Genomic DNA, 18,352 nt, shown 5'->3' on the forward strand with positions numbered 1-18,352 from the left:
AATTTAGTGTTTTACCCACAGCTAATATCTGGATAAAAATTTCATCAGTTAGACAAAGTTAGCTCTGTGATATGGTAGGAGAACATAAAATGAATTTTGAGATGCAGGAGAAAATGAAGATATGCAAGAGGCATAAACGAAATAGCTGTATATGTATATATAAAAGGAAAGGAGCATCATGCAAATATTTAGGCACCTCATGAGATTTGATGTCTCAGACAAATTTTTTTTTACCAAGGTCTCAGATCTTTAATAGGCTTGTTCACAGTCGGTGTTAGGAAAGGCCATGTGATGCAAATTTCAAAGCTTTCTAAACACTCTGACTCCTCAAGTCTTGTCCCAACAGTCAGCAGCCGTGGATGCAGCGGCCTGGCACTGTGAAAATTAAAATAATTAATACCCGCAGGAGAAGGCTATAAGAGGATGGCGAGGCGTTTACACGTAGCGATTGCCTTAGTTTGTGATGCATGCATTCGCTGGGAAGACCGGGCCAAAACCCCCGGGTGCTACCGCGTGAGACCTTCAAGAATTGATTGGGCTGACTCTGGTTCTATTGCGCGGCGGCTAAAATATGATCTTCACGGAAGAGTCGTTAGAAAAGCCCTCACCTCAGAATTCTGCATCTGAGGTTTGCAAATAAACATCTAAACAAGCCTAATGCATTTTGGACTCAGGTCCTATGTAGTGGAGAAACAGAAATGTTTTTGCAGCATTGAGTAGGCAGGCCACTTTGCCAATCAGAGTAACAAATGTTTGGTCAGGGGCACCCAGGCCTTTGCAGTCCACTGTATGACAATATATTTTTTTTCCACTTTCTTCTATCTTTTTATCCAGGTTACAACTGTATTCAGCTGATGGCTATCATGGAGCATGCCTACTATGCAAGCTTTGGATATCAGATTACAAGTTTCTTTGCTGCTTCCAGGTAAAAATTTGTCTATTTCCAACTAAGATTAATCTACTGTGTTAGATGCATGCACAAAGGCTGGTCTGTCTGCACACTTCACATAATTTTAAATACAACCTATTACCATGCAACAACACTATTTCTTTTCACTGTTTAGTGTGTAATTTACTCCCCTTCACCTGTTACGTGTAGCATCTGCTCTTTAACTGCTGCGTTTCACATTGAACGCCGCCGCCTCTTGGTGTTTTTATTCGGAGGGCTGAGTGAGTAACTTCACACTGTCAGGGAAAGCAAACTGAGCGAGCAACTTTCCTTCTCAACTCAGTCACCTCAAATCAAGGTTAGGAAGCCTGACACCGGCAATAATCTCTCTGTAAATACATTTCCTGTTAATCCAGAGAATGGAGGGAGTCACAGATAAAGGTGGACTAGTCCCGGGTCTTTATCTTCTCTCAGAGATCCTCCAGCCTTGCTCGGAGGGGACCGTAAACCACAAAGAGTAAAGTATATATTGTAATTTCACCCTTGATTGATCGCATAGTGTCATTTAAAACCGTAGTGGCTGGATGCCGGGAAGCGGGGTAATCCTGTCACTATGTTTTGCTAGAGAGCTGATATAATGATAGCTGAATGTTACTCGACAATATGAGGCGTGTATGCAAAGGCGTGTGTCCAAATGCCCCAAAACAGAAAGGACAGTCTTCTTCAAAAGTGTAAAAAAAATAAATTTAAGGTTACGATAAGTGGTGGGATGAGATCAGGATGTGACACGCTAATAGAAATGTGTATATACACTATATTACCAAAAGTATTCGCTCACCTGCCTTTACTCATTCTATGAACTGAAGTGCCATCCCATTCCTAACTCATAGAATTCAATATGATGTCGGTCCACCTTTTGCAGCTATTACAGCTTCAACTCTTCTGGGAAGACTGTCCACAAGGTTGAGGAGAGTGTTTATAGGAATTTTTGACCATTCTTCCAAAAGCGCATTGGTGAGGTCACACACTGATGTTGGTCGAGAAGGCCTGGCTCTCAGTCTCCGCTCTAATTCATCCCAAAGGTGTTCTATCGGGTTCAGGTCAGGACTCTGTGCAGGCCAGTCAAGTTCATCCACACCAGACTCTGTCATCCACGTCTTTATGGACCTTGCTTTGTGCACTGGTGCACAGTCATGTTGGAAGAGGAAGGGGCCCGCTCCAAACTGTTCCCACAAGGTTGGGAGCATGGAATTGTCCAAAATGTTTTGGTATCCTGAAGCATTCAATGTTCCTTTCACTGGAACTAAGGGGCCAAGCCCAGCTCCTGAAAAACAACCCCATACCATAATTCCTCCTCCACCAAATTTCACAGTTGGCACAATGCAATCTGAAATGTACCGTTCTCCTGGCAACCTCCAAACCCAGACTCGTCCATCAGATTGCCAGATGGAAAAGCGTGATTCATCACTCCAGAGAACGCGTCTCCACTGCTCTAGAGGCCAGTGGCGGCGTGCTTTACACCATTGCATCCGACGCCTTGCATTGCACTTGGTGATGTGTGGCTTGGCTGCAGCTGCTCGGCCATGGAAACCCATTCCATGAAGCTCTCTGCGTACTGTACTTGGGCTAATCTGAAGGTCACATGAAGTTTGTAGCTCTGTAGCAATTGACTGTGCAGAAAGTCGGCGACCTCTTTGCACTATGCGCTTCAGCATCCGCTGACCCCTCTCCGTCACTTTACGTGGCCTACCACTTCGTGGCTGAGTTGCTGTTTTTCCCAAACGCTTCCATTTTGTTATAATAGAGCTGACAGTTGACTGTGGAATATTTAGGAGCGAGGAAATTTCACGACTGGATTTGTTGCACAAGTGGCATCCTATGACAGTTCCACGCTGGAATTCACTGAGCTCCTGAGAGCGGCCCATTCTTTCACAAATGTCTTGTTTCACAGTCTGCATGCCTGAGTGCTTGAATTTATACACCTGGGGCCAGGCCAAGTGATTAGAACACCTGATTCTGATCATTTGAATGGGTGAGCGAATACTTTTGGTAATATAGTGTATGTGCATTTGCAGTCGCTATGGCACCCCGGAAGAGCTGAGGCAGCTGATTGACGTGGCTCACTCGATGGGCATCATGGTGCTGCTGGACGTCGTTCACAGCCACGCCTCCAACAACACAGAGGACGGCCTGAACCGCTTCGATGGCTCCGACTCCTGTTTCTTCCACTCTCCACCCAGAGGGGTGCACAGCCTGTGGGACAGCCGCCTCTTCAACTACTCCAGGTACTCCTTGCGTGGGCGCACCGTTAACTAGCGTGCCTCGCCTTTATATACACGTGTGTCAGTGCAGCGCTCGGACGCATACGTATCGATCGGGCCGTATACGTATTGATTCGGCCTCTGCATGTGTGGATGATGCAGTCGATAAAGGTAAACAGGCCCTCGCAGCTACTTATTGGAGCATGTTGTAAAGTTTTCACTGCGGCGTGAGCACGTCTCACGTCGATTTTGAATGCATTTGGTAAACTGAGAAACTTCACATTAACACAACACACACTTTTTAGCAACATTATACTTTAATACACTACCGGTGTAGTTTTTCAACACCCCAATTTTTCCATCTTTTTTTTTGTTATTATTGAAATTCAAGCAGTTCAATCAAGTGAATAGCTTGAAATGGTACAAAGGTAAGTGGTGAACTGCCAGAGTTTTTTTTTTTAAAAAATAAAATAAAATAAACCTGAAACATAATGTACATTTCAGAATTATACAGAAAGGCCTTTTTCAAGTTGCAAGAAATGGGTTAACAACTACAAGCTGTTTTGCAGTTGAAAAGGCCTTAAAAGTTGGTGCTACCAGTTCCTACGTATGTCCCAACTTTTCTTGAATACGTCCAACCCCCTCTTGTCTGCATAGAAGTAGTTTTGGAACACACGAAGGTACCATACCCTAATGAGCATTATTTGTACAGAATGGGACTGTACAAAGTAGGGGTTGAACAACTTCCGATTTTCGACTAATACGTTGTCAACGTAGAAAGAAATGCTTTGCAACAGTGAAATCTATATTCTTGACCTGAATACATATTGTAAAAAGAAGCTATGGAGGCTTTTCTGCAAGGTAACTGCAGCTTGGAACACGGGCTACTGTCGGTCGTAGCCCACGCCAACACCATAAACACCGTCAGTCTGACTCTTCTAATATGCAGCTCTCGCTCGGCAAAACAAAAAAAAACATGCCCAGCAACAATGTCAACTAATAGAACACGATAGAACTGAACATAAACACAGGAGCTTATCAATACTGCTGCAGATATGTATAGCATATAGAAAGCGGCACCGTCAGTAGCATTTAATAATACTTCACAGGTGTTGTAAGATAGGATAATGTTCAGATATCTCCGAATCCTTTTCCGTGTATAGCAGCTAAAGGTCTAATAACTTTAGACAATGAAATTCACCAGTAAATTGTTGATGTGCATCCTCGTTCTCTCTGTTACCGCAGGACGTTTGGTGAAGATGTTAATTGGCTACTGTCCAGAGGATTTGGACCGTTCCTCTGCTAGCGTTAGCCTTTTCAGATGAGTGTGCATTGCAGTAGTACTTTAGTTGTATTTAAGGACTGACTTACATATTCAATTCAATTCAATTCAATTTTATTTATATAGCGTCAATAATAATACACATCGTCTCAAGACGCTTTACAAAACCCGGCCTGAAACCCCCGGAGCAAGCCTGAAGGCGACGGTGGCAAGGAAAAACTCCCTTTTAACAGGAAGAAACCTTGAGCAGAACCCAGCTCATATGGAGGGACCCATCTGCCTAAGGCCAGCCGGGTACAGACAGATGAAAGAGAGAAGAGAACAGCAGGAGGAACATACATCCGTCATAGATACACATATCTGACTAAAGCGTACATGTGGAATCTTATGATACACACTGATGATGTTACATGACAGTTTGAAAATGTAAGAGGAATCATAGGCAGGTTGGAGAACTGTTCATTCAGGTAGGAGTGGATAACTGCAGGATTCCATGAATATTCTGCATATCACAGTAGAATGGGATTCATCTTTAGTGAAGTATTTCCACACACTTGATGAACTACTGCTAGTTTGCTGCAACGACCGACTGGTCTCCTCACCTGTCTTCTGTGAGGCCTCTGTGTTGTTATTGTCACGTGATCTGTGACTAGTCGACTTCCTGCTTAAAGTCGACTAATTGGTGCAACCCCTAGTGCGAAGTAGTGTGTTGCTTTAAAAATGGCGAGAAAAAGGTGATTAACAATGGAAGAGAGACAGACCATCATCACCAACATTTAAAAATGTGGATCTTTCCTACAGAGAAATTGCGAAGAAAGTCAAGGTGTCAGTGAGTATCACCATCAAAAGGTCATCAGAAACCGGGGAGAAACTCTTATAGGAAGAGGTCTGGTAGACCCAAAGCTACCTTAGGAAAAATGAACAAGATGGCAAGCTTGAAAACATCTCCCAACTTTAACCCCGTCGTGCTGGTTTGGGGTACACTGGACAGAAGGGAACTTCTTCAACGTAACTGGGAAGAACGTTCTGATGACATTTGATTTCCATTTTGGTTTATAAATTGAGTCAGTATTTTATTTGTTCCATGCTTTAATTTCAGAGTAAAATGAGGCATTAAACTGCATACATTTCAATAAAAAGCTGAAATAGTGGGGTGTTCTTTTTGGACATTTTTAGTTGTGCATTGATGCGTACCACTAAAACCACGTCAGAGTAATTTTGGTGCATTAGTGTCAAAAGTCAGAATATAGTAGTTAGATCACAGGTTGACATCTCCCTATGTCCCTATGGCTGAGGTGCCTTGATAAAGGTTACAACTGAGGAGTGTATGGATGGATGGGTTAAATGCAGAGAAAGACTTTTACCATGAGGGATCAGTAAAGGAAAAATTATAATTATATTGTCATTATTAATAGCGAGAATATACCTGCTCTACCAATTGGTGTCATTTACAATACCAAAGTGCATTTAACTGCCACTGTGGGGCTTTTTGCTGATATAATGTTTATCAGATTTTCTGAGCCTTTTAGCGCAATATAAAAGGCAGGAACGCTCACCATTTACTGCAGCTCCAACTCCTCTCTTCCTCTCTAGCTCCAGAGTTCATGCGGTGCATTTGAATGCAACATGTGACATTCAGTGCTTGAAAGATGTTTAAAGCCCATCCCGGCTGCATCACATAAATAAATGTGTACGTTTGAAAACGAGGTTGATGAATGAGCGCTCCGGGTTCAGAATTTAAAACTGAAACAGTATAAGCAGCATTTGATCAGGCTGATAAACGAGGCCAAATGGGAGCTGACGCACCGCTCCTTATATTTTCTCAGACTATCTAATATGGAACGATGTGCTGAAGGTCAGAAGCGAGACAAGATCGCAAAAAAATGACAGATTATATCTGCCGACAAAATGACCATGAAGTCGGGTTCGCTGTTAATCAGATATCTCTGAGGTGCAGAATGTGCTATTAATGGCAATATTAAGTTCCCTCTAGTGATGTTGATTTTTACCTTTTTATACATTTGTCCAGGTAGGTGTTGGATTTCAATATAATATGAATAATGCCTCAATGATACAATAGCGGCAGGATTTTGGTGATGGTCATATTTTCAGCTAATTGCAATAGTGTTAAAAACATGAAAGGCCGTAAATCGTCTGGCTGTTCTCCGTCTCTGCTGGGACTCCGCCGTACACCAAAACTATTGATTGGTGTTGTCGCAGGCACGGTTAATTAGGTGTCTCTCTTGCCTCTGTACCCAGAAAATGATCCCGGCACACATTCAAGAGGAACAGGCGCTGTTGAGTCTATCAAATGGCTTTTTGAACTGGCTTTTAATAAGCGTGAGTCAGTGTGCAGCAGCTTCCAATACATTATACAATGCTTAGTGTCAGGCATGGAGGCTATAATAAGAGAACAAGGTTCTTCTTTCATTAGTTATTGAAGCCTCCTTATATCAGAAGCACTCATTAGACACGGTGCAGGCATATGCCGCGACTGGGAGGCATATGAGGAGTCATTTGTAAAAGCCCAAAGGAGCTCTGCAATGTCATAGCCAGTTCATCTGTCTTCTTTGCCTCTCGCAGGATGTTTGGACATGTCATTTGTGTCAAGCTTTCTGTTACTGTCTCTGGAAGGAAATGAACCTCAGAGGCCGGCCACGAACGAAGTGTGAAACGCAGCCTGTTTTTAATCAAGCAGCCTTCGCTATCAGCCGTCACAGTCGGACCATGATGTTCTTATTAGGTTGACAGAAGCTGACTGATGGAAGCTCTCGGCGCAGACATGCGTTTTCCTTGTTGCCGCCTCTCCTCCTCTTCTTCCACTCCTGAATCTTTATTAAAGAACACCTTTTTTTCTGTTGTGTTCCACTTCAGTTTCTCCTCATGAAACATTCAGCTCAGTCTACAGACAATGCTGTTTAGATAGACGCCTTTCTTCCAGTTTTGTTATGTTGCCTCGGAGTCGAATGCGTCTGCATTCAGCGACACGACCGTCTGGTTGTAGAAATGCTCGAAGTGTTTTTTGGTGTTGCTGAATACCAACTTGATCGTTGAAGGTCTGAGCTGCGCCGAAACTATGTAAGGACACGTGCACTCTCTTGCCAGAGTTAATACTATAGTCGTATTATGTCAAGAGATTCTTTTCATTCCTGTGGCTTTTATTCCTGCTGGTTAAATTTAATTCAATAAATAATTAATATTTTTTAAGCACAAGCACCGGCATACGTGTTTAGCCGTTCCTAATCTTAAATAATCTCCTGTTCTAGCTCCCGTTTTCCCCCAGGGAAGCGCCGCGGGGAACGGCATCAGACAAATCTTTGCTTGAAGCTATCCTTTGAGCCGAATTGTTCCAAATGTCCTTGAAACATCAATGGCGTTTAGCTTATATTCCGTCCAGCCGTCAGGATGTATGCGGGGACGCGCAAGGTGTTGCTGCAGACACTCATCTGCTCTTGATGTGATGAGCAGAAGCCAACCAGGAGATATCTGCATTATACATGGTCACCGTTTCCTTTTATAGACCTTCTCAAAGACGTCAAAGTCACCCCAGCGACTGGGTGAATGGAGCCCGTGGTTCGGCACATACTGTAGGGAGTTGGCGAGCCGGAGAAGCTGAGCCTATTTGCAGATCTGGGCTTTCAGTAGTGAGTAGTGAGAGTTCTAAGAGGCTTGATGTGGGCGCGTTCTATAATCCCCCCCACCTCTCTCAGGATCATTTGCATCCATTTTTCATCAATCTTTGTGTGAATTCTTTAGATATGAAAAACAGACCCAGGGCCAGGCGTTTGAAGATGCTTTTTTTTTCCCCCTCTTTTCAGTCTTCTTGGTGTTCTCACGCTGAGAGATTGGCCCCGCGTTTGAGGACCAAGTTGCAGTGTTTCTCTCTTTGCCGAGATTATTCCGTGTGTGTTTTTATTTTGGTCAAATATGTGTTAATGATGAATGTTTCCGCGCTCATTAATCTTAAATTAATGGGTACAAAAGACGGCTTATAGACATTTACTAAATGAGATTAGCTTTCATTGTCAGTATATTCTTCAGTGTGAACGCTCAAATAAGGAGAATCAAGCGATTCAGCTTCTTTGATGTGTAATATACAGCTAAATCCATTGATCGAGATGTTTTAAACGCGTGTAGCTACGTAACAAGTGATTTTCTTTCCTTGGCATGTTTGTTGAATTTACATTTTATTTTCAGCTACCGGGTAAATATCCTTTAAAGTTGTGTAATTCTACAATAACAGATCTATGCACAAAGGAAGACAGGGAAGCGAAAGAATCCCCCTGCTGTCAAGTGGCATGCTTTTATTTTAAAGAAATGGAGCAGAAACCATCACAGAAGAAGCTGAAAAAAAATCTATCTCCGTTTCCCTTTGGAGAATTCCTGGTTTTACATACTTGGACCAACTTTCGGAGTACACTCGGGGCCTTACTGTTTGATCAATCAATAAACTCACACTTGAAAAGTCAACTCGGACCCAATTCGGTCATTTCGCTATTTAGCACCGATGAGTTATTTCCACTGCCCCGTCAAATCACACAGCGAGGGGAGAAGGAGTTTTTCCCCTCTGGTGAGCTTCAGCTAATGAGCTCAGCTTAGCTGTAGGTGTGCAGGGCGGCTCGTTGGAGCTGCCTGTAGTGCTTGCAGTAGGTGCTGGATGGAGCCAGTGGGTAGAAACATAGCAGCTCCCCACCTTCATGCCCCTCGGCGCCTTAAAACTGTCTGACAAACAGGGAAAAATATCTGTGGCAGGAATACTGTGCTTTCTTTTAGTGAGGTATTTTTTATGAGATCGAAATTTTGAAAATATATCTTTGTCTTTAGTTTAATCATACTGTAACAATTCCACACAGCACACAAGGTAAAAAATATGTAAAGTATGAATGGATAACTGAGAAAAATAAAATAACATCAAATAAAATAGAATAAAATAAAACATAAACCGTAAACTTAGCTTTTGTATATACATACATTTGCGATATTGTGTCAAAGTGCAAGCTACAGCAATACAGTGATACTTGAAAGTCCAGTTAAAGGCTAACTACTGTCTTTTACAACCTGGACCTTATAGTGGGAGTGAATGGGGCACCGAAACGCAGCCTTAAATAACACATTATCTGCTGCGAAACTCATTAATTTCACCAATATTTTGTTATCGTACGCTAGTGCTATTCCCCGTTGAGTCTGGAGTTACCTGTTATCATCGTGGGTCTGTAGGTCAACTACAGACCCCTTCTTCCAACCTGGACGATGTCATCTCTGAGCGCCACATGCACCCGCGATGGTTGGCTTGTTTACCTGTAATTTGCTACTGCTAGTTTTTTGCAACATGGCTGAATATTTTTCCGATTCTGAGTTTGTGGACAAACCATAGCAGTAGCAAATTACGGGTAAACGAGGTAAATGATGATAACAGGTAAATCCGGACTCAATGGGGAATAGCACTAGCGTACGATAACAAAATATTGGTCAAATGAATGAGTTTTGTGCCAGATGATGCGTTATTTAGAGGCTGCGTTTCGGTGCCCCAGTCACTCCCGCTATATGGATATACGCGGATCTAATTATCTCCTGAACCAATACAAATTACACAAAAGTTATATGGGTGAGTAAACGATCGTATTTTATGCCAGAAATAAGGTCCAGGTTGTAAAAAACAGTAGTTCCCCTTTAAGGCTCAGAGTTGAGCAGATGGATGGCATGGGGATGAAAACTATTCTTCAGCCTCTCAGTTTTTGTAATCAGACAGCGGAAACGTCTGGCCTTCTTCACGATGGCGTGCAGGCATTGAGTCTATGACAGGTCCTGTGAGATGGTCAAATATATACTTTATTAATATTGTTATCCAAATTAATAATCTAGCTCTTAAATCCTATTTTTATGAAAGTGTAGGTTGTAGATTGACTTGGAAATACATTCTGCAAATGGAGCTATATACTCAGCCACTGCCAAAGCTTCTCTTTTCCAGCAAAGAGCAAGCAAACTGTTTTGTAACTGCTCTGGGATCCCATACTAACCATGAAAGGAATGCCACATGTTGTGGCTCATGAGCCCCCGGTGTTTGGCTTTTCCAGCCCTAGGTACTGTTATTCCCTCAGTAAAGCCCGCAAGGCTGGCTGTTAGTCAGCTAACAAGCGAGCCAAGTTTGTCAGAGGCATGCCTGTAATTTACATGATTTTCTGGTCGGAATGGTCGTAACATTTAAATAACTTCAGTGATTATGCACGAGAACATACACCTTCTGGAAATCCTGCCACTACTGAAATATGGTCCACTGGAGAAAACACCAAATGGGCAGAATTGGCTTGACAGACTGCCGCAGATTCCTGAAAGACAGCAAGTACAAAGTGATACTAATTACAGGTTGCTAAACATACAAACAGTCTCACAGGCAGCGGAATATCCCTCTCAGGATGCCAAGCAATAGCAGCTAGCTGCCAGGCAGCATAAAGATTGCCAGACAAATGGCAGATATCTAACAGAAAGCACAGAAATACAGGGACAGTCTGTCAGACCTCTCAATGAGAGTTTACCCAGCGAGGCAGCCAGTATTAACAGCCGGCTGGAAGGGCTGCTAACAATGTGGTACAAAGTATAGAGATGTATTTTCACCAGCACAGAGCACACATGTTCGGCTGATTGAACTGTGTTTTGCTGGATGGCAGCTTATTTGGTGAAGGGATGCGCGACTAACTAAAAAAAAACATGATTAAAAATTCTACCTTTCGATGATGAATTCAACAACCGATCACATAAATCAACCAAGTAATGAGAATTTATCGTAGTTTACACTCCTGTCAGCGTCTCTGTCCCGCCCTGGCTGCAGGAATGGTAGAAAAGTTTGAACCGCGTTAAATGAGGCACCTCATTTGTCCTTTTTGGTCCGACGAAGGCGCGCCATCCATCAGGGTGTCGCGTGTCGTCGTTTGAGCCCCACATTTCTTGTGGAATGACCTGTCAGCTTCTTAAATTTATTTGGTCTTATCTGCGGCTTACCTGTGATGTTGTGAAAACAGGGACTTAAATCTTTCCTTCATCCATCATGACAAGTTGCCTTGACAACCCTTTATGCAAAATTGACTTGGAGAAAAAATAAAAAATAAAAAGGCGTGTTTTAATATCGGTTCAGCTTGAAACAAATACCAGAATGTGGGTCACAGTCATGGTCAGCTCAAGGAGGACAAGACTCGGGTGACAGGCAACTAAATATGAAGTCATTTTTTTCCTGTGGTGGCTTTTGTAAGCGAGTGCGCCTGCAGGTAAAACAGCAGCGTGTATGATAGATTACCTTATCTTACTCTACAAGCAGCAATATTAGAGCTTTACTCTATTAGAACTCCCTAACCGGGTTTCACTGTCTTTTCTCAGCTTTAGTACGAGGACTGTGTAATATGCAATTTGCTTTTGTATTAACACTGCAGACCGAGTGATAACTTCATTGAAGTGCATGGATAAGCGGCATATTGCATCTGGCACAGGGATCTAACTTTCTCAGTGTAATTGGACTTGATGATGAATGGCATTGTGGGTCCTAATGTGGCAGTATGGTTTCATCTTGGGCCTCTGGCTCTCACTGGCTATTATCTCCATCCCGTGAGGATACATTGTGTCTGAGCCTTTGTTGGCTCTGCGCAGTGGAGTGGAGGACCTAATCTATTTATCACAGGGTCTGCGTGACCACCCAGCCAGGATATCGGATCATACCAGGCTCCCCTGTGCTCTTCCTCTAGGGAGGGAAGACGCTCCGATGTAACATGCAGCTTCACACCTGTCAAACAGTGCTGGTGTCGGTCATCCCTAAGGAACGGATGCACAGAAGGAAACGCATTTAAATGTATTTCGTGCCATGGCTTTCTTGGCCGAAAGGACTGGGGGATTTTCCCTCTTGTAATAGAGGATGTAATCCTCCACCGTGCCGTTGCCGTGTCCAGCGGATTGATCTGTTTATGCTTTCGCTAGCGCGGGCAAGAGTTGTCTAGTGTTTAGGTGGAATTCTGCAAGTTTGAGATGTTACTGAAGTGTTGTTGAAGCATGAATCTGGGTCTCCACTGCTTCACCGGTTCTTTGACATGATAAAATTGCATCATTCAAGGAAAAAAATAAAAATAAATGTTGAGCTGCTATTCAGTGTGGTGTTGCAACTAAAAAAAAAAAAAAAACTAATATAAAAAAAATAGCTGTCTGTATCTAACTTTTCTCATTTCATTCATCTAATTGAATCAAGCTTTTAATCTGTTACTGCACATGCATTATGTAGAGCTGATGAGCTGAATAAACCATAATTCGGTATTACATTCACATTTTAATTGAGTGAAATTGCTGAGAATTTCAGTTTAACTTTGCTTAACGGCGGATACGCGGCACAAATACCCTCACAGTGGTCGGACAAGAGCTTCTTCAGTAGCATATTTCACGGGCCTGCAAAGCTGCCGTGTGAAGAAGCTCAGGAATTTAAATTCTACTTTATGAAACTTCTGGTTGACCAGTATATAGTACTAATTAATCACAATAATAGAAAATGGGTATTATAATATACATATGCACTAGACGCATATCATTACAACCGATTGTTGGAAGAACGTCTGTGTTGATAATTTCAGCCTTAGCAGAGGCAGCGGTTCACATTTAATCAGCGTCACGGACGTGTTGTCTGCCTCACATCCCCGGTGCTCTGCCTCCGCTGCCTTCCAGGACGGCATCCGTGTGTATATACAGTGTTTCATTCGGTGCTCGTTATACACACCGCACAGAGACAATCAAATATTGAGTTTCAACTGAAGTTACCATGGAAACGCACCGCCGAGTTGGAAGAGTTGAGGTGTGCGGTGTACTTTGCCTTTAGTGGCTGTTCAGAACCGGATGACTCTCCCAGTCAGGAACGGGAACCCGGGAGCCATTTATGGAATCCGCCTCCTCCTCCAGCCCCCGCCGACACAGTCCAGGCAGCGGGCGCAGCGAGCGTTTCCGTGCTTTGCTGCACACCTTGAGTTGCACAGCAAGTTCCACTTTCATACTTGCATAGCTTATTGGTTTCACACACATTTTTTATTTGCCCCCCTTCTTGTAGAACAGAGGAGCTGGTCGTACGTTGGAGATGAAGCAGAAGCGAGTTACGTATGATTTATCTCGTCCTCAGGAGAGGGGACTCAATTCCCCTGCACCGGCGTTTGTTTACCCAAGTGTGGCATGAAATCCTATCTGTTCAAATATGCAGGGACGGGCCTGGCTTTACAAAGCGCTTGCCCACTGGTCATGCAAGTGATCTGATGGAAATCGTCAAACTTTCCCGAGTACCGTGAGCCGCTGATTTCAAATCCTGATATGTGAAAGACACCTTCCTACCTCTGCAGGGTAGTTAATGAAAACACCATCCACTGTCACAGACGCTTCATCTCCAACATAATGGAGCTTTGGTTATCAATATGTGAATGTCCTGTAGCGGTGAAAATTAATCTCTGGTGCCTAAAGTGCATGATGAGATGTGTGAATAATTCACAGCTTCTTGTTTATCTGACCTTGAGTATGTGTGTGTGTGTGTGTGTGTGTGTGTGTGTGTGTGTGTGCGCGCACCCCCCCTGTTTGTGTGTTTTTCTAGCTGGGAAGTGCTGCGGTTCCTGCTGTCAAACCTGCGCTGGTGGATGGAGGAGTACTGCTTTGACGGCTTTAGATTTGACGGCATTACATCCATGCTGTACCATCACCATGGCATCGGTAAGGCTCGTGTGCACATTGTATTCCAGTGCTGGGTAGCGTGCGTTGAAGCCTGTCACTCTGCAGCGTGCACCGTGGAGTCCTGGGGGTTACAAAAATAATTGGAGTTTAGTTGAGAGGTCTGACTTACAACATGTTGGCGAAACTTATGCTTCAATCAAAAAACAAAACAAAACATAAGGACGGAAAACTGTTTGCTAACCGACACACCCGTGTCTCAATATGAGTGTTAAAGGGAGCAGGAATAAACTAAACTGATTCTAAGAAGTTTGTTGAAATTAAATTAAATGAACGATGGGATCTGATTGGTGGGGGGCAAGACAGCCTGCAAGGTAACCTGGCACAGACTGTGAACAAACTAATTTTAACAGATGCATGTCCACCTGTAATAAAAATAAATATATATATATATAATTGCGCAAAGACAATTTTTGAGGTCAAGTGAATATAATAATGATAATTGCAGAGTTAAAGATAGACAAGAGAGTCACTGCCAGCAGCAGCGCATTCGAGAATTTGTAAATCTCTCGTGCACCTGTACTAGTTTCTAACGCGATAATCTTTATTAACCATGAAGATTACATTCATATCCTAAAGACAGTAAATAAATACGTCTTAGAGATGAAGTAAAACAGTAGCAGCAGTTAAAAAAAAACATACAAAAATCTCAGGAATGAAGGATTTTTTTATTTTTTATTATTTTTTGGAAAGTTTCGGGTAGAAAGCCTGATGAGTGTTCGCTGTCTGCGTGGGTGTTTACTCCTCAGGCACAGGCTTCTCGGGGGACTACAGCGAGTACTTTGGCCTACAGGTGGATGAGGACTCTTTGGTTTACCTGATGCTTGCCAATCACATCCTTCACACCCTTTATCCTGACTGCATCACCGTTGCAGAGGTAAAAAAAAAAAAAAAAGCATCCACTTACAATAAGTGCAATAACACTGCCCACAGCTATTGTTAATTAAAAGCACATATTAGTTAAGTGAGTGATCTGTTTGCGCTGATGCAGTATGCAAAAATAAATTGACTGGCGCTTCTTCTTTTTTTTATTATTTTCTTTGGCCTGTGGTGTATAAATGTCAGCCTTTTAACATGTGAGCTGTGGGGTGGTATTGATGTGATCTTGGCTGACTGGGAAAGAACATGTGAAAAGAGAAAACGTGAGATTAAATAGTGAGACTTCTCTGCAGGATGTGTCAGGGATGCCCGCACTCTGCAGAGGAGTGGTGGAGGGAGGACTTGGTTTTGATTACCGACTGGCCATGGCTATTCCTGACAAGTGGATTCAGGTAAGGTGAAAAAAAACTTCTTTAAAATCTCCGTGGGCCTTTTATGTTTTCTTTTTCTTCTTCTTCTCCTCTTCATCCACTTTTACAAGCACTATAGACCTCTCCTCCTCGCACAGAAACTTCTCCATGAGCCACAAATAGATAAAAAAGCATTTTCTAAAACAGGGATGAAAGAGAAAGGGAGTGGCGGGGAATGTTAGCAGACATTCCTGGGGTAAACCTGAGCCCATTGCTAAGCTTTTGAGCCTTTTAAGAATCGTGCACGCTGTTGTTCTCCGTTGTAACTTGAATGGACAATGAGGCTTGCTACGCCTACAAACTAGATGCGGCGCGCACGGGGGGAAAACAGTACAAACTCTGAATTCTGAGATAGAGGAGAGGAGTCCACTGTAAACGGCTGAATCCTTGTTTTACACTTGCACAGTGCGCTCGGCGACGAGAAATGCTACAAATGCCTGCACAGTGAGCTTAATTGTAATGCACCAGATTAGCCGTGTGATATAGAATGTCTTTGTGAAGCTTATAATGATCTTTTTTAATCCGTCCTAAGTGAGGCTATAAACATTAAATACCCAACAGACCTCTGACTGTAAGAAACTCATGATAAAATGTGTCTGTACAGGATTCTGTATTTTAATTCTGTATTTTAATGTCTGTTCTAAAGGAAATGGTTTCTTTACACGAGATTTTTTTTGCTTTATTCACCTGGAGCTGCGAGAAGTGGGTTTATCGAAATGAAAAGGGCCTTTTTTACTTCTTCTAAAGTCGTGCTAATAAATTTTTCTTCTTTTTTATCCTTAATCCTAACCGCCGAGCAAGCGGGAAGGTCATTATTTATCCATCCATCCAAAAAAAAAAAAACGGCCATGAATAAACGATGGAAGCGACGTGATTGTTATTGAAAATAAATGCATTTGACATATGCATTCACGATGACCTTTTTCTTTCCCCCTTCGCTTGGATGTATATTTTTAATGTGAGCCGGATGAGAGAGAAGGTTTAATAATGTTAACATGAAGGTCATCTAGTCATTGATCCTGGCGGAAATTCCTTTTGTGTAGGCTTTGCATAGGCGGGTGGCTCGTCTGTGTACATTAAAATGTACATTTCACCTCGTCGTTCACTCTCAAATGTGTGTCCCCTTTATGTAATGCCAAAGCAAAGGTTATTCTTCAGGTTGAATTCAGTGCTCTGTAGATTTTTCCCTAACCAGTCAGACAATCGGAACGGTTATAGATCAGAATCAAGTGTTTTCCTCATAAAAGCAGCCTCATCCCTGCAGGTATATCACCCTCCGCTCAGCGCCAGGGTCAGGGGATGGATCGTTTCGGTCATAATGAACTGAAGAAGTGTCCTCCAACACTGGGGAGCTGAGAAGTTCATTTGATGGAAACAGAGCATGGAATTTATTAGACCCAGCACTTGGTCATTGTGAGTTTTTCACTGGGTCAGATGTCAGATATATTAGGGGGGGCGCCCCTGATCTTATCTTATTTACACGACGGCATGGCACATACAGAGGTGAGCACAGTCCCACCAGCGGACAGAGAGTGCACGGTTGGTATAGTTGGTATAGTTACAAGAAGCACACGAACACCACCGCCCGCTCAAAGCCGTACACCAATGGGAAACACTGTGACGCCTCTTTAAAGCTTCAGTGTGCAGTTTTATTTGAGTCTAAACGTGGAGCGCGTGTTCATTTGTGGAGATTATCTTGCTAAATAAATTTAAGGTTAATTGTAGTCATTTAATTCAGTGCAAAAAAAATCATAAAAACACTTTGTGATGTCTGTCTGCATGACTAGCTCTTGTTAAAAATGTGACTTTGAAAAGTAGAAATGGCTCAACTGATAACTAATTTTATTTCTTTGCTATACTTTACGGAAGAGTGATGTCTGCTGTCGGGGACTTTTCTATATTTTCTTGAAGGTTGTCATCATTTATGTCGTGCGGCGTAAAGGAGCAGCTCTTTGCTTTGTTGCCTTGAACATAAAAGCTAGCTAATGTGTTCACTCAAACGCAAAAGACTTTCAGAGAAACGGCTTTCTGTCTGGCATGCGTATACGCGCCACGGCATAGGGTTGTATGAACGTGGATGTTTTGTTTTTTTTTATAAAATATGCTGCTAATGCCAAGTCACATCGGCGTGTTAGGTGGGATGATAACTTCGCAAAAACAACTTAAATATTTAATGCCGCTGCTAAAATAGAAGGAGGAGTACTTCTATTTCTCTCGCCAGTCGTCAAGTGCAAAAAATGATAGCAGCAACCCGGCGATGTGATACCGCCCAGCGCTGCTTCAGACTGGATGGGACATTCTGGGCACCAAATATCCTCAGTTCCACCGCAACAGCAGCTGAAGCACCCTTTAGCTCGGCACTCCAGCCCAAACTGCCACTGTGAAAGCACTTAATGGGCCACGATGGGAAAACATTGTTTAGAACTGTTCTGCCATCAGGTATGAAAGTCCGTAACTGTGCAGTGTCGACGCCAACTAGCACCGCGGAAGTGCGTCCATCCAAAAAAAAGGTTATTAGGGATTTGTTTGTCTGCATGTTCCTGATGGCTCCGACGTCCTGGCGACTGTTTTTCGGGTTTTATTTTGAGGAAACTTGTACCTCTTCTGGAGTACTTTGATCAGCTTACAGTACATGAGATCGGTACATAATTTATTTTCCTGCCCTCCCTTGGAGTTCCTTCAAAGCCTGTATTAATAGAAATGCCTCCCATGTATTGTCAGAATGTTTTTTAGGAAATAAGCAAGTATTACTTTAGAAAAGTACATTTTGCAGGAACACACGCGGACAGACAGGCAGCAGGTTTTCTCTGGGGATGCGTCTGTCTGTTTGGGTCGGCCGTTGGATGAATGTGGAATGTTTTGTTTTCTCGCATTTGTGGGAAGAAAAAAAAAAAATGCTGTT

The 18,352-nt window shown here is 42.9% G+C and overlaps 1 protein-coding gene across 2 annotated transcripts in view; it reads left to right on the forward strand.

Moving 5' to 3' along the window:
* Nucleotides 1–18,352, forward strand: part of gbe1b (glucan (1,4-alpha-), branching enzyme 1b) — an 89,395-nt gene that overhangs the window by 19,917 nt on the left and 51,126 nt on the right. For both annotated transcript variants that reach the window (XM_084558741.1, XM_084558742.1), the window contains 5 exons: nucleotides 835–925; nucleotides 2,965–3,174; nucleotides 14,028–14,143; nucleotides 14,911–15,038; nucleotides 15,334–15,432. In XM_084558741.1, the coding sequence (XP_084414867.1) occupies nucleotides 835–925; nucleotides 2,965–3,174; nucleotides 14,028–14,143; nucleotides 14,911–15,038; nucleotides 15,334–15,432 (644 nt within the window). The remainder of the gene's footprint in view (nucleotides 1–834; nucleotides 926–2,964; nucleotides 3,175–14,027; nucleotides 14,144–14,910; nucleotides 15,039–15,333; nucleotides 15,433–18,352) is intronic.

The sequence above is a fragment of the Chelon labrosus genome, assembly GCF_963514085.1.
Source record: "Chelon labrosus genome assembly, chromosome: 13".
Taxonomy (NCBI): Eukaryota; Metazoa; Chordata; class Actinopteri; order Mugiliformes; family Mugilidae; genus Chelon; species Chelon labrosus.